The 24,809-nt window shown below is 38.1% G+C and overlaps 1 protein-coding gene and 1 pseudogene across 1 annotated transcript; both read right to left on the reverse strand.

Moving 5' to 3' along the window:
- Positions 1–777: 777 nt before the first annotated feature.
- Positions 778–3,398, reverse strand: LOC120289238 (annotated as a pseudogene).
- A 14,366-nt stretch (positions 3,399–17,764) lies between these two features.
- On the reverse strand, positions 17,765–20,369 carry LOC120288763 (xanthotoxin 5-hydroxylase CYP82C2-like). Its single transcript, XM_039302904.1, has 4 exons — positions 19,919–20,369; positions 18,554–18,697; positions 18,232–18,390; positions 17,765–17,898 (listed from the first exon to the last, which is right to left on the reverse strand). Exons 1-4 carry the CDS (start codon positions 20,367–20,369, stop codon positions 17,765–17,767), a joined length of 888 nt encoding a protein of 295 aa, XP_039158838.1.
- Positions 20,370–24,809: the final 4,440 nt, after the last annotated feature.

A 24,809-nucleotide genomic window follows, 5' to 3' on the forward strand; every position in this document is an offset into this window, starting at 1 on the left:
ATCAAATGTGAGTAAAAATAGGTGTATTTTTGACAGTCTACCTTTCAACCCACCTTCCAATCCCTTTTTAGATAGGGCCGCATGCCTAATGGTTGCCAAGATCTTTTGTTAAATAGTATGATTTAAGCACTCTAAATGCTGCATGTGCTAATAATTAGCAATATCACGTTATCTTATATAAATAAAAGGATTGGCAAGGGTAACAACACTAGCAATCTTTTCCGGGTGCTATCTTTAGAGTCCCAAACTTGTCACGGAATGTTAGGTTGGTTGGCAAGTTTTTCTATCGCAACTCGACTAGGATGTTAATAGTTAAAATGTCTCTTTATGAAATAATGACCTTTTTTTTGCAAAAACTCTTTTGATCAATGTATCCAATATGCTAAGGGGTTGATAATTTCATCTATCATGAAAGATCATCTAACCTTTAAATTGACAACCCATTTCACTTAGGGTCTTGTTAACAAATATTAATATCTTCATAGTACTCAATAAGAACCTAAAGATAGAAAAAACAATTTTACTACTCATCAGAGTAAATTGAAAATTGAATAAAAGCCTCTTTCTAACATGTCGTAATTAAAAACTCATATTACAAAAGCATTAATACTTCTAATGAAGTGTTTAACAGAATCCTTTTTATTTAATCCATTATTCATTACACATTTCGTAGATTAAAAAAAAAAAAGAGGAAAAGGAAAGAGAACCACTTTCATCCATTACATTGAAGTACTAAATGATAACAATACAGCTAGGAAGGTATTCATAAAAAGAGCTCCGGTCATATTATCCCCTTCCTCCACTTAGAGGCCCTCGAATAGATGAAGCGGAAGGCGTGGCTGCAGCGCAACTCGGAGCGGGTTCACCTTGGGCAGGGCAATGCCGGGCCCTTCCTCCATGTCCACCCTTGCCCCCTCAGCCAGTGTCACCTCGAATCCTTGAAGGATCCGGGCCAGCGTGAATTCAACCACCTGCGATTTGTACTTACGTATCAAAGTCGAGTTTTATGTATTCAAGTTAGACTTGAACGTCGGTTCTACGGGTCATCGAGTCCCATCAGACATATGCTCAAGCCGATAAGACACAACGCACGATACAGCGAACCTGTGTAAGCAGTTTTTCTTGGTTATGAGCTTGTCGGCATGGGCCAGGCCCAGTTCAAATTGTAACTCGATCAGTATATTTGAAACAGAGATGGGCTGGATCAAGGACATTTAGGTCAGGTGTCCGACCCGACCCAGCCCGACTGTTGATGTAAGCCCAATTCTAGTCAATCGTGTGATTACCGAAAAGAACAGTCTTGTCGGAATATTTGGTTGTTGTGTGAGCCATGATTTTTAAAAGAGTACATAATAACTTATAATTATTTATTATTTAATTTTTTTGTGATTTGAAATATACTATTATTCTCATAATATATTAAAGAGCATCGTCCAATCATTTCTCTTATCAAAACATTATAATTTCTAACGAATTCAGTTTGTCCTTTTATAAAAGCGTGAGGATCATGCCAGAAGCGGCCGTTACCTGCAACCCCAGTGTGGCCCCCGGGCAAGACCTCCTGCCCGAACTGAACGGAATAAACTCGAAGTTCTTAGCTCTCAGGTCTACTTCCTTGTGCTCCTCCAAGAATCGCTCCGGCAGGAACGCGTCAGGCTCCGGCCAGACCCGAGGGTCTCTTTGTAACTTCCAAATGTTGATGAGCACTCGAGTGCCCTTAGGAACGTGACAGCCGCTGATGTAACAGTCCTCCATGGCTTCTCTGATCCCCGTCAGAGGAGCTGGCGGGTATAAGCGGAGGGTCTCTTTGACAATGGCTTGGACGTATTTGAGATTGCTAATGTCGGACTCTTGGACCCATTTTTCTCGTCCGATGACGGTGTCGAGCTCCTGCTGGGCGGATTTGAGAGCGGCTGGGTGGTTGAGGAGGAGCGAGAGTGCCCATGTCATTGTGATGGATGTGCTCTCTGTCCCAGTCATTATCAGGATCTGCAGAGAGAGAGAGAGAGAGAGAGAGAGAGAGAGAGAGTGTCATGATGGAGAAGTAAACTGAGAAGCATATATAGATGCGATCGTAAATCTTCAATGCATGTTTGACAAGCTAATTCAAGAATAAACCAGTTAACAAGATTTCGTCTACGCGACTGATAAAATCTAAGAAAGAAAAGTTATTTTCAGTATATGGAGAATCAAACAAATAAATTTTTCATGAAGAGTGCCGAAGTTGAAGAAATCTTCTTCCTTAGGCAAGGTCCAGAAAAGTTTTTCAGGTTGAAAGGAGCGACTGTAGACTTTTAAATCGGAGTGGCTGCATCAAGCAAATATATATTCGTTCATGCAGCATAATCTCAAACTTAATAGACAATGATGATAATGGAACGCAGAAATTGTTACCAAAGCTGTGGCTTTGATTATGTCCTTACGCTCGTGGCCTAACACCACATCGTCTTCGGGCAGGCTCTCCAACAGAAGGTCCATGAAATCGGCGTCACCACCATCAACATGGATCCCTTTGTTTGACCTCTTCTCAAGGTGCTGTCGCAGCCACTTCTCGAGCACAGAGTCTAGCTCACGGCCCGTCTCTTTCATGGACCTCACGTGCCCCTGAAAATCAAGCCACTCCAGCCACGGAATCGCGTCCGAGAGCACGAACACCCCGCAAAGATGCAACGCCTTGTTGATCGCTTTCTTGAACCTCCACGCGTCTGACCCGACCTCCTCGAACTCCTCGTCCTTGTACCTGTTCCCGGTTATTATCCTCAGGTTCATGTTGAACGTCATGTGCTCCAACTTCTCGCCGATCGCCACTCCGCTGCTGGCGGGTTGATGCCACAGCTCCTTAGTGAGGGCGTCGACCTCGGAGCTCCTAACCGGGCGCAGCTCCGAGGCGCTGGCTCGAGAAGAGCTCGAGGGTGGCGATCTTGCGGACGAGGCGGAGGTAGGGGCCGTGGGGCGAGCCCGAGCACGGCACTGTTGTAGCCCATGTGCCGGCCAGCCGCAATGTCCGGCCTGGAGGCGAGCGCGGTCGTTTGAGGTGAGGCACTCCTGGCGGCCTCCCGGCTGCTCAGGACAACCACACGGTGGACGCCAAGCTGGAGCGAGAACACCGGCCCAAGCGCATCGGCCATTGCCCCGAGCTTCCGAAAGGCCGGCCCCGGGCCCCAGAGGAGGTGGAGGTGGCCTACCAGAGGCCATGCCCCGGGCAGTTCCAGGGTTCGGCTTCCGGTGGCCGTTTTGTTGTCAGATTTGACAAGTTTGTTAACGATGCGGAGCGCTAGAAGGGAAAAAACTATAGCCAAAACGACATGCATTTCGTCAGGGATGTCCATGGGATGCAAGAATCGATTGTGGAATGGTGCGATTTGCCGGTAACAATCTATGTTTAGTGCAGTTGCATGCATGCCTATTTATAGTGACAGATTTTTGGGAAATGAGAAGCTCAATAACTTTTCCGCCAGATACCGTTAGGTTATGAATAGATTTCGTATCACATGTTGTCATGGCAAGAAAATGAGCAAACAATTTTCCTTTGATTAGGACGGATCCTATGACTTGTCGGCCATCACGACGAGAGCAAATTTGCCAGATAGTACCTAAGATAGTGGGTACTATCTAGGATGGGATTGAAAAAGATCTTGCGACTCGATCAAAGGAAGACCATAAAAGGAAGACCGACCAAAAAAAAAAAAGAAAAAGAAAAAGAAAATACCACCCAAAGGAAGAGATCTTGCGACTCGATCGTAGGATGGGATTGAAGGTGACAAATATTGGGATATTGGAAAATAAACAAAAAGTTCGCCCTTGAGAGTGGGTAAACATTTTCGACCAGCAAATTGAAAGGTTAGAAAAATACAAAAAAAAAAAAAAAACCTCATTTTTAATTTAAGAGTCACTTATATATCTCTGTTCTTGCATATACCATTAACACATTTCTAAATAAATCTTGTATTAAAAAGAGCAAATAGTCGTTTATTGTAAACTCGTTTTAACATTTTGCTAAGAGTTTGAGCGATTCGGTTTGTAATTGATTCTGATTTTTGGGTGGGGTATTTTTGTAAAACAAATCAAAATTTTTATAATAGGGACACAAGAATAACTAATGAGAACATGTAAAGTGATATCCACAGTTAAAGTCAGGTACATATATAATAATTTCAAAAAAAGACATATGTAAGTGGTTATTAGGTAAAATATGAGATGCGTCTTTTAATTTTTTTGAAAAGTTCATATGTATATATTGAGATCTAGAAATTGAAATTGCATTTTCATTATCACAAGCTTAGCATGGTAGTTTAGAAAATATTAAATGCAACCGAGAAAAGTCCCTGAAAGTGGGTGTCAATTGGCTCATCTAGCAATTATATATATCTTATGTTAGAATCGAAAGAATGCTCGCTTGCATACTCGCCACGTGGAACCTAAATTTTTCTTTGTAATTGTCATTTGTGCATGCCATACGGAATAATTGTGCCATGTGGCCCATATTTATTCAATTATCATTAGTTTGGTAATTTGTCATCTCCAAACGTCCATCACTAATTCAATGATCCAAGAATGAAAAATTAGAAAGCATCTTCAAATTTATTTGATCAATAAAATATATAAAATAAAATATTTTGAAAAATATCCTCTTATCTTTCCCAAACATCCATCTCTTTCTATTTATCTTATTGGTTTTAAATTGAAAAGAAGAAAGATGGATAAAGACTTTACAAAAAAAAAAAAAAAGATAAAGAAGTTCAAATATATGAGTTAATGCATTTAATTTGAAATTAAGTCAGAAAGAGAAATCTATTGTACTAAATAAATAATACTCATAATTTGAAGTATAGCTTTGTTAGTTACACGAACAAATGCATTATTTATCCATTCAATTCAAAAGTAGATAAAATTGATTTGAACAATAACTTATTTTTAATGTTTGAATAAACTTCACTCGATATTCACAAAATTCAAATCACAACAAATAGATAAAAATTGCAACTTAATTTGAAACATGTGCATTTATGTTTTATTTGGTGTTATTTCCTTCTTTAAAAGCACACTTATTTTAAATTCCACTTATTTTATATATGGCTTACCCATGAATTCTTAATCTGGAATTGACATAAATGACATGCACTTAAGTGCTATCATCTTTTTAACATGTCTAGATAAAAATACTAAGTTTTGCAGTGAAACTGCTTGAAATGAATTAATAACCCAAACATGATAAAAAATCACGGTCACCATCACGAGCCTCGTCCAATGAAAACCCAGTCGTGATACACGATCACGGTCACCATCACAAGCCTCGTCCGCCACATATTCACTCAATCAATCTTGGAGCACAGCTCGAAGGAAACAAAAGAACCCGGGCTCACCCTGCGGTACGAAGTGACGCAGAAAAAACCTCCACCAGCTCCACAACCACAACATCCGCAGAAGGACTTGGGAATTCAACGATGTGATAAGATATAGCTAAGACTTCATGATTCAAGCCACTGGAGTGGAGGAAAACGGGCAATTATCAGAGATTTAATCATACCATCTCGTCCTTAAATTGATGAATATTGAAATGAATCTAATGCGTGTTTTGGGTGAATGCTGTTGCGGCCTACCTTTGCCACTTTAAAATAGATTTAGGAGTAATTGCTTAAGAGATGATTTATTGAAAAGAGTGCTTGAACGCATTATCTTCTTTATTGCCCTAAAGAAGGTTCATTGATCAAGAGCATAGACTTTCTCTCAGAGCAAACGTCTTAAATTTTTAACAATCTAAATATATTTCTTAGGGCCCACTACTAGTTTTTGAGGTTGGCTAGAAATCAATTGAGACTTGGGAGTGTTGTCCTAATCTCTTTGTAACTAGAGATTCTAGATTTGGGGACTTGATTAACTTTATCTGACATCACTTTATAAATCCTAGGACTATCTAATACCACTTTAGAGTCCATTAGGTTTTCTAGGTGTTCATTGATTAAGATTAGTGATAATTAACCCTCACTTGCATTCACAGAGTGGAATACTAACTTACTAATCACTAGTTAAAGCTAATCAAACCCGTGGATACATGCACTGATATGTTATTTAACATTCATTTAATCAAGCACATGCAAGCTCAATTAAACATGCGATTAGGCCAACTGAACTTGGAATCAAGAAAACAATTAATTGATCAGACCAAGCGGCTTAAGTTATATAAAATAAATAACACCCAATACACTACCATTAATTAATCGGACCATCCACAAATAGCATTCACTGTGTAGTTAGTGGAGAAAAACACCAACAATGGCTCAACCAACGTAGAGAGAACTGGAATGTCTGTCAGAGTAATATACATATTGCCTAATGAAACACAACATTTAAGGCACATTACACAAAGGCGTCACAATCAGAGATATCTTGACAAAATCGATGAACATGCTCAGGGATTGGTGAAGGATGAGGTAATATTGATGAACAAATGCAATGCGAACCTATAAAATATGAAAGATAACTTAGGGAAGAAAAAGCGGGGTGAAATCATAGAAGAAATGATACCCAAGTGTAATTCCCATTTTACACTCACCATAATACATACAACGTCAGCTGACGGAGAGGGTGCTCCAGCAGGGCTTGCTGCACCGCCATTAACTAAAAACCAAATGTTACATGAAAAAGAAAAGATTTAAGAGATATCTTAACACAATACAACTATCTGATATCCTCAAATACTATCGTCTTTTTTAACATGTCTACAAAAGATTAATTTTATGGTAAAACTTCCCGAATCAAATCAATAACCCGAAAGCGACACACGATCGCAATCACGATTCTCATCCGTCCAATAGTCACTCAATCAATCCTTTGCAAAGGAGCGGATGGAGACTGGAGCGGACTAAAGCAGCAATCAAAGAACCCATGTTATGGGGTCAATTTCACGTGGAATACTGTCTTGGAGCACAGCGAGGAGAAACGAAAGAACCTGGGCCACGCTACCGAACGATGTAACGTACAAAAACCTCCCCACAAGCTCCACAAACATCAACGTCCTAGCTTGGACGAGATGCGTGGAGACGGAGACCACAGGTCGGGGCAAAACATTGGTTAGGCACTTCCCGTGAACCTCGGGATCGGCTGAGTCGCTTCAGCCCAGTAGACAGGAGCCGATCTGATTTGCACATGAATTTTGTTATTAATTGTAAAGTTAACGTTTCGAGTGTTTTTTTTTAATCTTTTGAATTTAATAAATCTTTATGATGACATTAATATTTCTTTTTAATAAGTGATATTTTTTTCTAATTATAATTATTTAGATTTTTGTATTTAATTTATTTTCTCTTTCTTCACATTCAAGAACATTAATTCAGTGGTTCCCTTCTGATTTTTGTCTCGAAGAAAAAAAGAAGAAAAAAACAGAGTCTGAAATTGAAACCAGTTTAAGAAGTCTCTGGTTTCCACAAAATAAATTTGTGGCTCTCCTATGACCGTTCCACTATCATTTGGCAATGGACAGTCATCCACAAAATAAATTTATGGCTCTCCTATGACCGTTCCACTATCATTTGGCAATGGACAGTCATCCTAGCAGCTTCCCATATAATTACGTCGCCTGCCTTGAGATTTCTTTAAATTCTTAACGACCTAAATATTTTTAAGGAGCTACTAGGGGTGTGCATGGTCCGGATGGCTGTTCCCGACCTAGAACAGAACCGCCCATAAGGACGATTTGAAAAAATTGGAACCGGGATCCACTTCGGGGGAATCGCTTAGGTCAGGTCCGATTCTTGGATGGATGTGCTATAGTCTGTAATAATAATAATAATAATAATAATATCATTTTCGAAAGCTACTGTCTTGTGGAACAACTGGTTTTCGACCCAAAGTGCTGGTTCTTTGCCGCCTGACCTATTCTTCTTCTCCTTCTCCTGCAGCCTTGCTTCTTCACGTGCTTGCTTTTTGCCGACGTTTTGTCAAGGTGCACTTTGGACTTTTAGCTTTAGCGCCTCTTCATTTGGTTTGATTGGAGATCAGTGCCTCTCTATTTGGTGCGCTTTGGACTTTTTCTCACTTTAATTAATTTTTTTAATTATTTGATTTGGGTTTGTTAATTTGTAATTTCATTTTTTAATATTAAAAATTAATATATTATTTTAATCATTGGGCCTGGAATTGAATGGGGTCTTACCGGTTCATAAATTGAAATCGGAACTGGGCCAGCTTCCTCAAGCACTTTGGGTGGTTTGTTAGCTTCGGCAATCAGGCGGGTCCTTGTTCTTGCACACTCTTTGGGATCGGTTAGAAACTAATGAGACTTGGGAGTATCATTCCAATTCCTATAGTACATGACAACCATTCTGTTCTAGAAATTGCTTCTAGAACGAAATAGATTTTTATTTTTATTTAGAAGAGTTTCAGCGAAATAACTTAGTTTGATAACGACACAAAAATTCCTAACAAAATGAAATTTGTTTGATAATGACCAAAATTTCTTTTTCTCGGGCAGGCATGGCGGCAGTAAATGACCTTTAATATAAAATAAAAATAAAAATGATTTAGTAACAAAAAAATAATGAATAAAATAAAATAAAATAAATCATAAAAAATAAAATAAAAATATCATTTTATTTCAAAATAAAAATATAAAAATAAATAAATTTTATTTATTCTATTTTATTTTATTTTATGAATAAATTTATTTTAAAATGAATAAAATTTTTTTTGATTTGGCAAAACACTCAAGGCAAATAATAATAAATTTATTTTTAATAAAAATAATTTATTTTTATTTATCATAAATAATTTATTTTTATTTATCATAAATAAATTATTTTTAATAAATTTAATACATTTATTTTTAATAAACTAAAAATAAAATGATAAATAAAAATAATTTATTTAAATGAATAAAATGAATATTTTATTTTTAATAAAATGAGGAGAAGCGGAGGAAGAGGAGGAGGTAAAGACGTAGAGGAGATGAGGAAGACTAGGGGTGTGCAAAATACCCGGAACGCGGATCGCCGGAACCGGACCGAACCGCTGGACCCGCGGTTCTTGAGGGAACCGTCCGGTTCCCGGTTCAATTTTGAACCGGTGGGTACTAGTTCGGTTCGGTTCCATGGCGGATTCACCCACCGGACGGACGGAACCTTTTAATATTAAAAAAATTACTAAAAGAAACCCTAGATTAGATCTCATTTCCTCGCTCCCTTCGTCTTGGTTCTCTCTATCTCTTTGTCTCTTCCTCGTTCCTTCTAATCCTATTGCCATTTCGATTCCTCCCGACGTCGCCGCGTCTGCTCCTCCACCGCCGTTGTTCGCCCCCACGTGTCGGCCACCACCCACCACAGCCGCGGAAAATTGTTCCGCGACCATTCTACGTTGAAAACCCAACCATAGACCTCTTCCCCTCCTTCTCAACTCATAGATCCGACCGTTCTATATTGAAAACCAAAATCGTTTCGCGTCAAGATCGGTTCCATGGATCCACCTGGGCCGGACCGGACCGGTGGTCCGGTTCCCGGTGGATTCATGCAACAAACGGGTGGATCCGGTTCCAATTTTTCGAACCGGTCCTTAGCGGGCGGTTTCCGGTTCTAGATGGGAACCGCCCGCCCAGGCCATCACACCTAGGGAAGACTCACCGAAATTAGGGTTTAGTGAGAGAAATTTCTGATTTTCTTCCAGAAATCGAAGTAAAAATTTAACTTCGATTTCTCTTCCAAACCTATTTCTAGAATAGAAATCTATTCCGAGAATAGAAAACTGAATAGGTTTATCAAACGAATTTCTGAAAAAATTATTTCGGAGCAGAAATTTTGAGTTGTCATGCACCCCCTATGTAACCAGAGATTTTAGATTTTGGGGATTTGATACACTAATATTACTAACAACACCTTTTCAGTACCAAACTAGTTGATTGTTTAATTTAAGTGCTTAGACACTCTTGATTTTGCCAATTATGATCTAATGGTCTTTCAAAGTTGTTAAGTGTTCATACAATTGTTTTTGCATGATTATTTTGATCAAAGTTTAAACTAGATCTAGCCTAATTTAGAAAAGAAATTAACACCCAATTTATTGAAAAGTGGTGTGAAAAAGTAGGCACTTAAGCTATTGAATTATAGTGCGGTAAATAAATACTCAAGTACTTGAAAACTTCTAAGTAAATTCGATGATGCGTCGAGCAAATTATGTAACATGGTCTTATTATTAAGCTTCAGGATAGTAACCCCAATGAGCTTGGCACTAAAGACATTTTGAAAGTTGAGCTAGACTAGGGCAAGCCTAATTATACTAATTTATTCACGATTAGACTAATCTAAGCTAAACCAACCATTATTCTAAAAGTGATTCTATGTCTATTTGATTTTAATGGATTGGAGTCTAATCTAATTAAGGCCTCAATTTATGAGAAGCTAGTCTAACTAATCTAATCTAAACTAAGCTATAATAAGCTAGAGTTGCCTTGGACTACCATTGTTTCGCCTTTGATTGTCGAGCTCTCAACCGCCTCTCGAGGTGTTGGGTCTCACCCACTCATTCATCACCATTCAAAGCACGCTACCAATTAAAGTAAACGACTAGCAAAGTTTACAGCAAATCAACATTCAATTTGCCTTGAGATCGGCTTTGGATTTAGTCATGCAATTTGATTATCCCAAGCCACCTCCTAATCCATTAGGTGTTCGTTGATTAAGATTAGTGATAATTAACCCAATTTGATTTTTTAGCATAATTGTCAAATTTTATATTTAAAAAGTTGCATACATTATTTATTTTTTTCAATTTTAAACAAATTAAAATTAAAAATTCCAACAAAGGGTTTGGTCTTTTTTTCTTAATTAAAAATTATATATATATATATATTATGATTTCTTAGCATTATTTTCAAATTTATATTTAAAAAGTCGCATACATTATTTTTCAAATTAAAAAAATAAAAATTAAAAATTTTGATGAAGGATTTGGTCTTTTTTTAAAATATATATGTATTTGATTTTTTAAAGTATTATTGTCAAAATTTATATTTAAAAAGTTGCATAAATTATTTTTTTAATTTTAAACAATTAAAAATTTAAAAATTCTAATGAGGGTTTCATCTTTTAAAAAAATTATATATGTATTCGAATTTTTAGTATTATTGTTAAAATTTATATTTAAAAAGTTGCATACATTATTTTTTTTCAATTTTAAACAATTAAAAATTTAAAAATTCTAATGAAGAGTTTAGTCCTTTTTAAAAAATTATATATATGTATTTGATTTTTAGCATTATTTTCAAATTTATATTTAAAAAGTTGCATATAATATTTTTTCAATTTTAAACAAATAAAAATTCTAAAAAAATTTGGCGCTAGTCTCGTTGTATAGTGGTTCAAGCTTCAATATATACTTAGCTTTCACCAAAAAAAAACAATTAAAAAATTTTGAGGAAGGATTTGGACTTTTTAAAATAAATAAATTATATATATGTATTTGATTTTCTTTGTATTATTGTCAAATTTTATATTTAAAATGTTGCAGACATTATTTTTTTCAATTTTAAACAAATAGAATTAAAAAAACTAATATTAATCACCCAAAGAACTTTTGAAATGTGTTTTCTACCAAATAGCATTTTTCTCGAAATTGCTTTCAAAACATAGTTACCAAACGGTCTTTACATTTGCCTAAAAGTCCTTTAAGCTAAACTACTTTGTATTTTCCCAATGGGCTTTCAAAATGCTGAACCAAACGCATCTTAAAGCATCCACAAATGGTCTAACCTAAATTGACTAATTTAACTCATTTTGATCCATTTTTATGTAATACGATTTTGGCTGCTCATGCCTTGGTCTATGTAAAACACATCCATACTTAACTTGGTCTATGGAAATAAATTACCTGTTTAACCCACACTAAGCTCTTCACGTTAACGGGTTACTTAAATAAAATTTCATACCAAATTTAAAAAGTAAATAATAAAATATGAAATGTAAGTAAATAAAACAAAAACAAAAAATTGAAATACCTATAAGAATCAGAAAAGTGCACATACATTTGATGACACATATTCTAGATGCATTTTTTTTTATTGATCGAACTAATTTTTTGTTTTAAACGACAAATGAATGTAATGATAAATCGAATTTTCCATAAACCTCGCACTTTTGCTAAAGTTACTCTCTCTAAAATGTGAAAATCGAGAATCACATAGTAGAATGCTAAAATTCCACATGAAAATGCTATCAAATGAAATGTAATAAGCCTAAATAACTTTTCAAGTTGGTGGAATGATTTTACATCTCTCTCTACTTACCTTCTTCAGTTCATACTAATCGTAATCCTAACCCTAGGCCTTAAAAAAATTGAAGGATTGTTGTTGTTGTTGTTTTTTTTTGGTTGGTAAGGATTGTTGTTGAAGAGGATGGAAACTCTCCCAATGAAATCATATCAAGTAGATCATTAATAAGAGGCTATTGGTACCTTTTTTTTTTTTTTTTTTTTTTCTTGTTGAAGGATCCACCGAGCCCACCGGGCAGCCCACGGCTCGTAAAGTGGGCAGTGCACCTGGACTAAGTGTCAATACCTGGAAAGAAGTTAGTACAGGACTCCACTACTTTGGCCCCATTTAAGACGTGTTAGCACTGCGGAGTTTCGACCTAGGACATCTGCGATGAAGTGCCTAAAGCCGAACTAACTCGGATGCCCACTTGGTGGGTAGGCTATTGCTACCTTCTTCACTAGAAGTGCCAAAAGTTATGTGTAGAGCTTATTTTAGTGTCAAAGTGCCAAAAGTTATGTATATGACTTATTTTAGTGTCAAATTTTTTGCCAACTTACTTAAGTGCCAAATCGTAGAAAAACAATAATTTAAGTGTCAAAAGAGATAAATTCCAGCCAAATTGATTACGTAACATTTATAATTAATATTATAATATGACTTGGCAATTTTTTTAAAACTTTAGTCCACATGGCATGTTCACGTGGCGTTCTTGGTATTAAAGTGATCGTTTTTTAACAACGACTGGTACTAAAGTGGTCACTTTAAACAAAATTTGATACTCAAATAGTCACTATTTAATTTAAATGGCATTGTTTAAGGGTTATATATTGACTAGGCATGCCATGAGCCACATAGGACTGAGAAATTAATGAAATATGATCATGTCGGATTTTGGCTACCAGATTGAAGTTGGCATTTAACTGATCTTTTTTTTTTAAAATTTTTTTAAATTTTAAATTTTTTTAAATTTTTAAATTTTTTTATTTATAAAGTGGCACTTAAGTGATTCGATTTTTTTTTTTGGGACTAAAGTGACCATTGTATACAACTTTTGATACTTTTAGTGGACTTATCCCTAACATTTGCAATGAAAGATGAAATTGGAACATATTATGCCTAAAAAGGCTCATCCCCAAAGCAACTCTTCGAAGACGCCTAATAGTGTAACACAAGCTGATGCTTAGTGGCTAGCCCTATAGCGACATGGATATGTGACATGTGACACAATACGACATGACACGCCGACACGTCATTTATAAAAAAAATAGAGAATTCGACACGTTATATATTAAATATATTTTTATTTATAAATGCACAAATAAATAAATAATAACAGAAAGAGCCTATGATTAATTTACAATAAAAACATTAATCCAACATTAATTTGACAAACTCAACTGCATTCCATTGTAATAATCTGTAAAACTTGGAGGAACAAAAACAAGCAATCCACATTTCACTATTAAATTTAGGGATATGTGTGCTACAAGTGTTGTGGTATTTTTAAATTATTTTATTTATCCTACATGACATTTTTTTATTACTTTTTTCTTTAAATAAGATTTAATGAAACAAAATCAGAAAAAGCTAATATAGTTCTAAAAAAAACTAGAAAAAAAATAAAGGCAGGGTTGTTGTAGCGATTGGGCATGCCGCCGCCATTGCCATTGCCATTGCCAAGGGCTGGCAACTAGGTGGCAAAGGGGGTGGCCTTGTTGATCCAAGCAAGGCTCGCGGATCTGGTGACACCGACCTTTGCCTATGGTTGGCAAGCCTCCTTAGCCCTAGGAAAGGCCTAGGAGATCCCAGGTGAGGGCCGGCGACTCTTGCTAGGCCCAAGCAAGGGTACGACGTCACTTAGATTTGGGTGAGCCTCACCGACCCTTGGTTGGCTGGTGATGGTCTTGCTTGGGCTGAGGAGGGCTGCCCCACCTCCGTCGCTAGGACTTCGCCTTGCCAACCCCCACCAATGGTTGTAACGGTGGTGGCAGCAGCCCTAGCCATGATCCTTGCCCATTTTTCATATATTTACATTTTGACCTTTCAAGTATTGAAAATTTTAAAATTGACCATGTGCATGTCGGAATTGTGTGTTGGAATTTTGAACTCAGGTGTTAGAGCATGTCAAGGAGAGTTGACCATGTGTTAGATTTTTCGACACTTGTTGACCGCGTGTTGGAACGTGTCAGAGCATGTTGGATATGTGTTGGAGTGTTGAACACGATACGAAGGCCCTTGGAGAGTGTCGCTGCTTCTTAGGTGGCTAGTGGCCACTTCCTTTATGATCTCGACCCATCCCACCATCTCATTGCTCATCCACTGGAGCACGCGGATCTTCATGTAGCCTTGCGAGAGGAGGAGCGCGACAAGTGCCCAAGGTCGCAACCTTGTAATAAAGTGCCAATTTAGTGCAGATTGGAAGTAGGAGTGTTGCGATGGCGGATTGGCCGCCATCTTCTAGTTGTTTGATAATGCAGAGTGTAGGTTGAACATGGTGTCGCCACTTTGGGCTCGGAAGCGAAGAAGACCTTGGTCTTGGGGTCCTTGACGGGAGGTCGAGATTGATTGTGCAGACAATCGGGGCGAATGTGGGCATGGTGGAAAGGGTGGCATAGGGTTTTGTAGCGGCAAATATGGTCATGACGTGTGAGTGGACTGAGGATAGAGAGTGACAATCGTTAGAGATGAAAAAGAGACGAAGAGATCTATTTTGAAAACTTGTCAAATGGGTGAGTTGGGTCCTGTTGGATTGGGTTTGGGTCAGGTCATAAATGGTCAAACCCAAATCTACCCATTTAATTAGTCGATGGCCCGTTTATTATAGTGCAAAAGTCTTGACCCCTATCCAACTCAACCCATTCATAACCCATACCCGACTTATTTAACTAAATTTAAGAAGGCTTATTTCTTGTAATATATTTTTTAAATGGTATTGCTATACAAATTTAGCTGGCAATTTTTATAAATTTTAAAACATAAACCTTCATTTTTTCTTGGAAAACCAAAAGTATTTTTTTGAAAATTACAATATTTTTGTTTTACCTGCGAAAATAAATTAGAAAATATCTTTTGCCATTTGGCATGAAAAATATGATTAAATTTCCTCCATGACTCATTTTTAATATTTTTATTTTTAAAAAATATAATTTATAAATTTTTTTATTTTTATAAAAATCAAAATTTTAATTATTAATTATTTTTATTTTTAAATATAATTTTTAATTAATTATTTTTATTTTTCTTCTTCTTCGCCGGTTGCGACCATAGCGAGCTCGGGCTTGCTAGATGTCGATGAGCTTCTCAAGTTTCGCTAAATTGGCGAGGCTCAAACCTTGCTAGAGGTTGGCGAGCTTGAGTGTCGCCAAATTAGCGAGATTTAAGCCTCGCCAATCGTTGGGGAGGCCGAGGCCTGCCAAATATGGGGAACTTGGCTTTGCCCGATGTCGGTGAGCTAGAGCTCCGGTCTCACTAGTCATTGATAAGCTCAAGCCTCACTTGGCGGATCGCTAGTCATCGCCGCGTCAGCCCAGGCCGAGGAAGATGGAAGAAAAGAGGAAGAAAAGGAAAAAGAAAGAAAAGAAAAGAAAAAGAAAAGAAAAAGGAAATATAAAAAAATCATAATTTTGATATGTATAAAAAAAGAAGAAGATTTTTATAAGGCTAAATAGGGAAAGAGAAAGTGTGAGCCTTAGGTTGAAAATGGGTTCTAAGTCTAACCCATTTAAGACCCATTTATTCTAAACTTTTAATTTTAAACCCATTTAAGTAGTCTTTAAGTAATCAATGGGTCATATATGGGTTTAAGACCCATTTTAACACCTCTATTGTTTTGTTGGGCTAAATGGATCAAATATGGGTTATAAGCAAACCCATATTTGACCTGTTTTCTAGACTTTCTTTGTCTTCTTTATCCACTTATCGAGGGGGTTTCCTTCCTTATCTTGTCTTTCAAGATGTCAAAACCTTTTAAGGTCTTGCTTAGGAACGGAGTTATATAATATTGGGCCTCTTGAAACTAAGTTACATATTAATCTCTAGTTGGAGTAAAAAGATATCTTGCAGTGTGAAGTTCAAACTAGTTCATGATACTAGTCAAAACTCACTCTTAGGAAAGAAGCAATGAAGTACAATGATTATATTCGTTCACGGAGCATGAGTTTGGCTGGCCAAACATGTTAGATACAATTAGTCGCGTGGACTTGATTAATGACATAGTCTATAATGACCTAATTAGTATCTAATTTGTTTGCATTAGTTATATATATGTATTTATCTTTATTGCTAATGACTATAAAAAAATGAATATCTTCATCATATGTCCGGATTTATCTATGCTATTATTCAACAGAAGATAAATTCAATTGATATGCCGTTTTAATTAATGATAGTTTTTAAATTGACCATAAAAAAGATAATAGTTATGTGAAAATCAAAATGTATTATAACTGAAGACATATCTAAAAATCTTTATCCTTCAAAGTTAGGGAGAGTAGGTGGCTTGTGATTATGGTGGAACCATAATAGCTAAACGGCTTCTAATAATTTATGGACCCGTGCATACCCCTATTAAATTTTTACCTTCACTTATATGGAATATGTCGCAACACACCAAAATGAAAATGGATCATGGCCTGTGTATACAGCCCCATCGTATAGATGGAAGCTTGAATTTATCAACCAAAATGGTCAAGATCTTTTTTTTTTTTGGGTCTCATTCCTCTCTTTTATATACATGTGTGTAGTGCTCATGGGTCCAAACCTTGGAGGGTCACTCCCATTCCCTTTACCAAGGAGGCTGCATGTTTATTGGCTGCCAATATCTTTTGTTATATAGTATGATTTAAGCACTCTAAATGCTGCACGTGCTAATAATTAGCGATATCACATTTATTTTATATAAATAAAAGGATTGGGAGTGTTAAGCAGTGCTGGACATCCTTTGTAAGTGTTATCATAAGAGTCCCAAACTTGCTACAGAAGGTTTAGTAGATGACAAATTTTTCATTGTTGCACCACCAAGATGTTAATAGTTAAGAAGTCCCTCCACATGATAACAACCTGTTTCGCAAAAATTGCCCTCTTGACTAATGAATCTGATACACTAAGATAGGTTGATGATTTCATCTGTCCTGAAAGACATCAAATACCACCTAATTGAACACCCATTTTACTTAGAAAGTGCTTGTTAACAAACATTTAACAGTACTCGATGAGAACCCATACATAGAAAAAAACTACAATTTTAGTACAAGTTAAAGCACATCCAAAAAAATTAAATAAAAAGCCTCTTTTCTAACATGTCATAATAAAAAACCCAAATTACAAAAGCATTAATACTTCTTATGAAGTGTTTAACAGAGTCCTTTTTATTTAGTCCATTATTCATTACACTTCGAAGGTAAAAAAAGAGAAAGAAAAAGGAAATAGAACCATTTTCTTCTATTACATCGAACTACCAAACGATAATAAATACGGCAAGGAAGGTCTTCATAGTAAAATAGCTCCGATCATATTATTCCCTTCCTCCACTTAGAGGTTCTCGTAGATGAAGCGGAAGGCGCGGCTCCCAGTGCAACTCCGAAGCGGTTTCACCTTGGGCAGGGCAATGCCCGACCCTTCCTCCATGTCCACCGTCGCCCCCTCTTCCGGCGTCACCTGGAATCCTGAAGGATCCGTGCTAGCGTGAATGGACCACCTGCAATTCGTATTTACGTGTCAAAGTCGAGTTGAATATTCAAGTTGGGTCTGACGAGTCACCGAGTCCCGTCAGACACATACTCGTGCCAAAAGGTTGGAAGCATGATATAGCGAACGTGCGTATGCATTTTTCTTTCTTGGTTTAAGCCTGTCAACATAGCTCTAGGCCTTGCCGAGTCCTGTTCAATTTTGTAACTCGATTAGTCAAATACGTGATTACCAAAACGCCTTAATTTCTAGTGTCACTTTGGGTTGGTCCTTTTATAAAAGAGCGAGAATCATGCAAAGTGACCCCTTACCTGCAACCCCAGCGTGGATCCTGGGCAAGACCTCACTGCCCGAATCTGAACGGAATAAACACGAAGTTCTGATCTTCAAGTCTACTTCCTCCTGCTCCTTCAAGAACCGCTCCGGCCGAAACTCATCGGGCTTCGCCCAGACCCGGGTCTCTTTTGCAACTTCCAGATGTTGACAAGCACTCGAGTGCCCTTAGGAACATGGTGGCCGCTGATGTGACAGTCCTCCCATGGCTTCTCTGATCCCCGTCAAAGGAGCTGCTGGGTATAAGCGAAGAGTCTCTTTAACGATGGCTTGAGGTATTTGAGATTGCTAATATCCGACTCTTGGACCCATTTGTCTTGCCCGACGATGGCATCGAGCTCCTGTTGGGCAGATTTGAGGAGCGGCCAGGTGGTTGGGAGGAGGAGGAAAGTGCCCATGTAATTGTGATGGATGTGCTCTCTGTCCCAGTTAGTATCCCAGGATCTGCAGATCAGTGAGTGAGAGAGAATGAGGTGTCGTAATGGAGAGAAGTAAGCTGAAAGCATATATAGATTCAACCGAATCTTCTGGAGGATGTCCGATAAGCAGATTCAAGAACATGAGGGAATAATTGATTTGTTTAATCAGTTAACAAGATTTCACAATGTGATTCCATAATATCTAAGAAAGCTGCTTGAAATTGTGATCCATTTTCAGAAACTATTACTTAACCGTGAAGAAAGAAGAATCAAGAAAATGGACAAACTAGAACGGCTAGCATACAGCCTGCAAACTAGAAGAACTTCAATGGTGATGGCTGCAAAATTGAAGAATTGCTAACGAACAGAAGATTCACGTGGGAATACAAGCAAGCAGCAGCAAAAGAAATGAATATGCACAGCTCACAAGCTGGGAGAAGATTCAAGTAAGAAACCTTGAATAAACTTCAAGTGCGGCTGAAGAAGAAATTGGAACGTGGACAACAAGAAGTCAAGTTAAGGAAGGAAAGCTTTAGTCAAAGTTGAGTCCAGACAAAATTGTGTGCTACTCGGTTGTAATTCCCTATAAATCAGGCTTGGTTCATCATTTGAGCTGAGTGTGAGGGTGAATCCTCCACCGTGAGAGGTTTTAGACCTCCACGGTGACTCGGTGTGGGGGAGTGAACTTATAAACTCCATATCAAGATTCTCCTCCACCAACACCTCTATCAAGCTATTTTTGTGCATCTAATAAAACTTCCCATATCCCATGCTTTATTCTTTGAACTATCGTATTTCTATCCATATCCATCTACTACAAAATATATCATATATTTGCACGCATCACTAATCAAAACCTATAATCAATACCAAAACTATGCTTCCGCATGTACACATCAAATTTTTAACAAAAGTAAATTATTTTCAGTATATGAACATTCGAAAAGAAATTTCCATGAACAGTGCGGAGTTGAAGGCATCTTCCTTAGACGAGGTCGAGAAAAGTTTTCAGGTTGAAAGGAGCGACTGTAGACTTTCAAATCAGGAGCGGCTGCATCTAGCAAATTTATATTTGTTCATGCAGTATGATCTCAACCTTAATAAAAAATGATGATAATGAACGCAGAAATTTATACCCAAGCTGTGGCTTTGATTATGTTCTTACGCTCGTGGCCAAAACACCACATCGTCCTCGGGCAGGCTCTCAAGAGAGATGGTCCATGACATCGGCGTCGCCATCATCAACTCGAAACCCTTTGTTTGATCTCTTCTCCAGGTGTTGTCTCAGCCACTTCTCGAGCACGTAGTCGAGCTCCCGGCCCCGTCTCCTTCATGGACCTCACTTGCCCCTGGAAATCTAGCCACCCCAGCCACGGAATCGCATCCGAGAGCACAGAACGCCCCGAAAGACCCAAGGCCTTGTTCATCGCTGTCTTGAACCTCCACGCATCCGACCCGACCTCCTCGAATTCCTCATCCTCGTACCTGTTCCCGGATATCATCCTCAGGTTCATGTTGAACGTCATGTGCTCCAACTTCTCGCTGATTGCCACTCCGCTGCCGGGGGTCGATGCCACAGCTCCTTGGTAAGGAGCCGACCTCGGAGTTCCAGACCGGGCGCAGCGCCCAGAGGGCGCTGGCTCGAGAAGAGCACCAGGTTGGCAGTCTTGCCCGGACGAGGCGGAGGTAGGGGCCATAGGGGCGAGCCCAAGCAAAGGCCCTGTTGTAGCCCATGTACCGGCTGGCTGCGATGTCTGGCCTGGAGGCGAGCGCGTGGTCACTCGTGGCGAAGGCACTCCTTGGCGGCCTCCAGCTGCTCAGGACGACCACTCGCGGTGGATGCCGAGCCGGAGTGAGAACACTGGCAGAGTGCATCGGCCCATCGCCCCGAGCTTCTGAAAGGCAGGCCTTGCGCCCGAGAGGAGGTGGAGGTGGTCACCAGAGGCCATGCCCGGGCAGTTCCGGGGTTCTGCTTCCGGTGGCATTTTTTATTGTCGGATTTGACAAGTTTGTGAATGATGCGGGAGCGCTAGAAGGAAAAAACTATAGCCAGAACGACAGCTACATTTCTGGGGATGTCCGCGAAACTGCAAGAATCCATTTGTGGAATGGTGTGATTTGCTGGTAACAATCTATGTTTAGTGCACTGGCATGCATGCCTATTTATATTCTCCTGCGATGATTTGTGTTAGTATCCATTCTAGCCCAAGGCATGAATTTGTGGACAGCATCACTTTGTACCCAGCTAGAAGCGTGAAACACATGGTGGGACATTTCCATCTGATTAATGCGGTGGAACCCTATTACATGTCGAGCATCACGACATGAGCAAAGTCTTTAGGGGAGTACATCAAATTATGACCATTAACCTTACTAAGAGATCGTTCGAAGGATGAGATTGGTTTGAATGATCTCGAAAGCAAAGTAAATACATATATTTGGGCAAAAAAAGCTTCAAGTGTCAAAAGTTGGTATAAAGGACACTTAGTGCTAAAACTTACAAAAGTGCCACTTTTTATGAAAAAATGAGACACTTGAGTGTCATATCCAGTAAGTCTCGCTTAAATCCTACATGGTATTTTATTATTAATTTTCTCGCTTTGGTAAGCCTCGCCGGAAATCTTACATGATATTTATTTATTTATTAATTTTTCAGCCATTATTTCGTAGGAATGCTGAATCAGCAAAACATACACACAAAAAACGCTGCTTTGGCATAATTTAAATTTTAATATAATATAAAAATTAATTAAATTAAATTTAAAACTAATAATAATAATAATAATTTATTATATTAAAAAAAAAAAAAACGGAGGAGGAGGAGGAGGGAGGATGGAAGGCACGCCGGCGGTTGAGGGGCTGAGGCCCACGCCATCACCTCCTCCCCGCTGTTGTTGAAAGGTTGGGGAGGGCCGACTAGCCACCGAGCCTTGGGGCGAGGGCGGCCCAAGCTTGGTGCCCCTACTGACCTCCCCCACCTTCTCGGCGATGGAGGGAGGCGGCGGCGGCAGCGGTGGCAGGGCTGAGCCCTTTAGCCGCCACATACTTCCCTCCTCCTCCTTCCTATTTTTTAAATAAATAAATAAATAAATAAATAAATTTAAATTAATTAATTATTATGTTAAAATTCAATTATACAAAAATGATATCGTTTTGTGTACGACTCTCGGGAATTGCCACGCCCGACTTAGTCGGATTTTCTCGCGGCTGGCGATCCAGAAGTGATCCATTTTGCTTCGATTTTGGCGGCAAGATCACTTTCGTAATTTTTGACATTTGGGAAGTGTCCATTTGTGCTGACCTTTTTAACACTAGGGGTCCAGGTATCCATATATTTGATATATTCAAATGTAAGCAGGTTAGTGAAAGAAGAGATGCATTTCTTTCTTTTTTTTTTTTCTTTTTTTTTTTTAAGAGTTTTTATGTGGTATTGAGATCTAGAAATGGGAAATTGCCTTCCATCTCTTCCTTGTCCTCCAACAAATTTGTTCTTGCCGTGATGTCGGACAATTTCAACGGATCCGTCTAATCAAAGGACATTTTCTCACCCATGTGTTTCTATCTAACGGACAAGTGATGCCGTCCCGACGTAGTTTGCACAATTTGTCCATGCTTCTATATAGTAAGTCAACAAGCAATCAAAATTTCAAATCTTAAAAGTGCATCTCCACGACGGAAAACTAATGGACTTTCCGTAAATTATTGTTCTTTGTTTTTTTTGGTGACCGAGGATCTATTTTTCCCTTGTCGGCTTACACTGATTCAGTATTCCGTGACTATACCCCGGGGCAGGCCCAGACAACACCACCGCCATGCACCCACTTAAATCACGTAGCTGATTAGAGAGTTTGAAGCCAGAACCTCCGAGGAGGAAAGGCAAGCTTCAACCACCTCAGCCATGTGTGGGTGGTTCCGTAAATTATTGTTGGAAGTTAAAGATCTTACTTTGAAGGATAAAGATTTATGAATCAATCTTCAGTTATGATAACATTCTGATTTTTCATGTAACTATTATCTATTTTGTGGTCAGTTTGAAAACTATCATTAATTAAATCGGCACATCAATTTGAATATATCTTCTGTTGAATGATAGTGTAGATAAATCTTGACATGATGAAGATGTTCATTTTTTATAGTCATTAGCAATTAAGATAAAAAAATAATATAACTAACACAAAATTAATTAAATACTAAGTAGGTCATTATAGACTATGTCATTAATCAAGTTGACGCATTAATTATATCTAACATGTATAGCCAGCCTATCTCATACATTGTGAACGAATGCAACGTTGTATTTTATTGCTTCTATCCTAAGAGTAAGTTTTGATTGGTATCATGAATTAGTTTGGAACTTCATTGTAAGAATTTTTTTCTCTCCAACTAGCGCTAGCAAAATGGGTAACACAGTTTCAAGAGGCCCAATGTTGTATGGGTAATTTTTTTTTTTTAAATCCATATCCCTAAAAAATATGAGATCATACTATAGATAACACTTGGAACAGTTATTCCATATGACACGCCACATGTGGCAAATGTACCACCACAAGGTAAAGTTAGGTTCCACGTGGCAAGTATTTGGTGAATATTATCTCAGTTCTAACTTATATAATCGAATGATGGGCCAATGGACACCCTCCTCGAGAGACCTTTCTTGGGTGCATTTGATATTTTTCTAATATTTTAATATTAGACGAGATACATTTTTTTGAAGCTTATTTTCAAGAGTTTTTATGTATTGAGATCTAGAAATTGAAATTGCATTTTCATAGTCACAAACTTAGTGTAATAGTTTAGAAAAGATTAAATGCACCCCAGAAATCTGTCGTACTAAATAAATAATACTTAGTTTGAAATATACATTTGTTAATTACACAAATAAATGCATTATTTATCCATCAATTCAAAATAGTTTAAAATAATTTCAACAACAACTTATTTTGTATTACTCGAATAAACTTCACTAGATATTCGCTATATTCAAATAACAACAAATTAATAAAAACAAATTGCAGCTTAATTTGAAGCATGTGTTTGCATTTTATTTAGTGTTGCTCCTTCTTTAAAAACGTACATATTTCATATACATCTTATTCACGAATCCATAATCTGGTACTGACATGAATTGACTTGAACTAAAAGCGCTATATCGTCACTTTGGCACGTCTAGCAAAGAATACTAATCTTTATGGTAACACTACTGGCTAAGGATCATCAACCCGATCAATCCAAGCATACGTGGAGGAGTCTCTCCACCTACAACTACCTAGCTGAGTCAAAGGCACAATAGGCCACTGGGTATATCGTGGCATGCAACTCAATGTTCAAGACCAAAGTTTCATTGCATTGTTTGTTCTCTGTTTAGGATGTCCAAGAAATGGCGAAAGGTCAAGATGCAGCTAGAGAGAAGTACCCCCATAATTTAATTAATAGTTATTTCGCCAAGGATCATTTGGAAGGGAAGGACAATTAGATGTTCCAAATCCTCCAACTAGAAAACCGGCAATATAAAAACCGAACTTTTTGGGGAGTTGCTGTTGGGGTGCCTGAGGCACTAGTTGCTGCAAATAACTATGACATCAACCAGAATGCCCAGAACCTCTATGCTAAGCCACAACCAATCAAATGCTAAAGTGTAACAAACTGGGCCACATCGTTCAAGCGACTGCCCACAACGGAAGAAGGCCAATGTTGTCAAGTACAACAAATGACATATACGAAAGATGGCTGGGTGGATGAAGAAGAAGTGGAGGACAAAGAAGGCAAGCATGTCGACTGCATCGTTAGACAACTATTGCTTGCTACAAAGAGGACACCTAGAGGAATAATCTTTTTGTACTCGTTGCATTGTCAATGGCAAAAGTCTACGATATCATAATTGATAGTGGAAGTTGTGATAACATAGTGTCGGTGGCCCTAGTGGACCATTTATAACTAAAAATAGCCGTCACATCCCTCCTCTTAAATAATCGGGCGGATTTGTAAAGGGGCCAAGCTCAAGGTAATGTAGTTATCGTTTATCTATTTCAATTGGAAAAGAATCCTATAAAGGACACTATTTTTGTGATGGGTGGAGATGGGCCGTGTGCCATGTTCTGCTAGGACAACCATGGTAGTATGACGTTGATATCACCCAA

The sequence above is a fragment of the Eucalyptus grandis genome, chromosome 10 (assembly GCF_016545825.1).
Source record: "Eucalyptus grandis isolate ANBG69807.140 chromosome 10, ASM1654582v1, whole genome shotgun sequence".
Classification (NCBI taxonomy): domain Eukaryota; kingdom Viridiplantae; phylum Streptophyta; class Magnoliopsida; order Myrtales; family Myrtaceae; genus Eucalyptus; species Eucalyptus grandis.

Coding starts and splice junctions, on each gene's coding strand:
- LOC120288763 (XM_039302904.1), bottom strand. CDS start 20,369: ATGGCCCCTACCTCCGCCTCGTCCGGGCAAGACTGCCAACCTGGTGCT. Junction 18,391..18,553: donor CAAGACAAATGGGTCCAAGA/GTCGGATATTAG, acceptor AACATCTGGAAG/TTGCAAAAGAGACCCGGGTC. Junction 17,899..18,231: donor GATCCACGCTGGGGTTGCAG/GTAAGGGGTCAC, acceptor CGGATCCTTCAG/GATTCCAGGTGACGCCGGAA.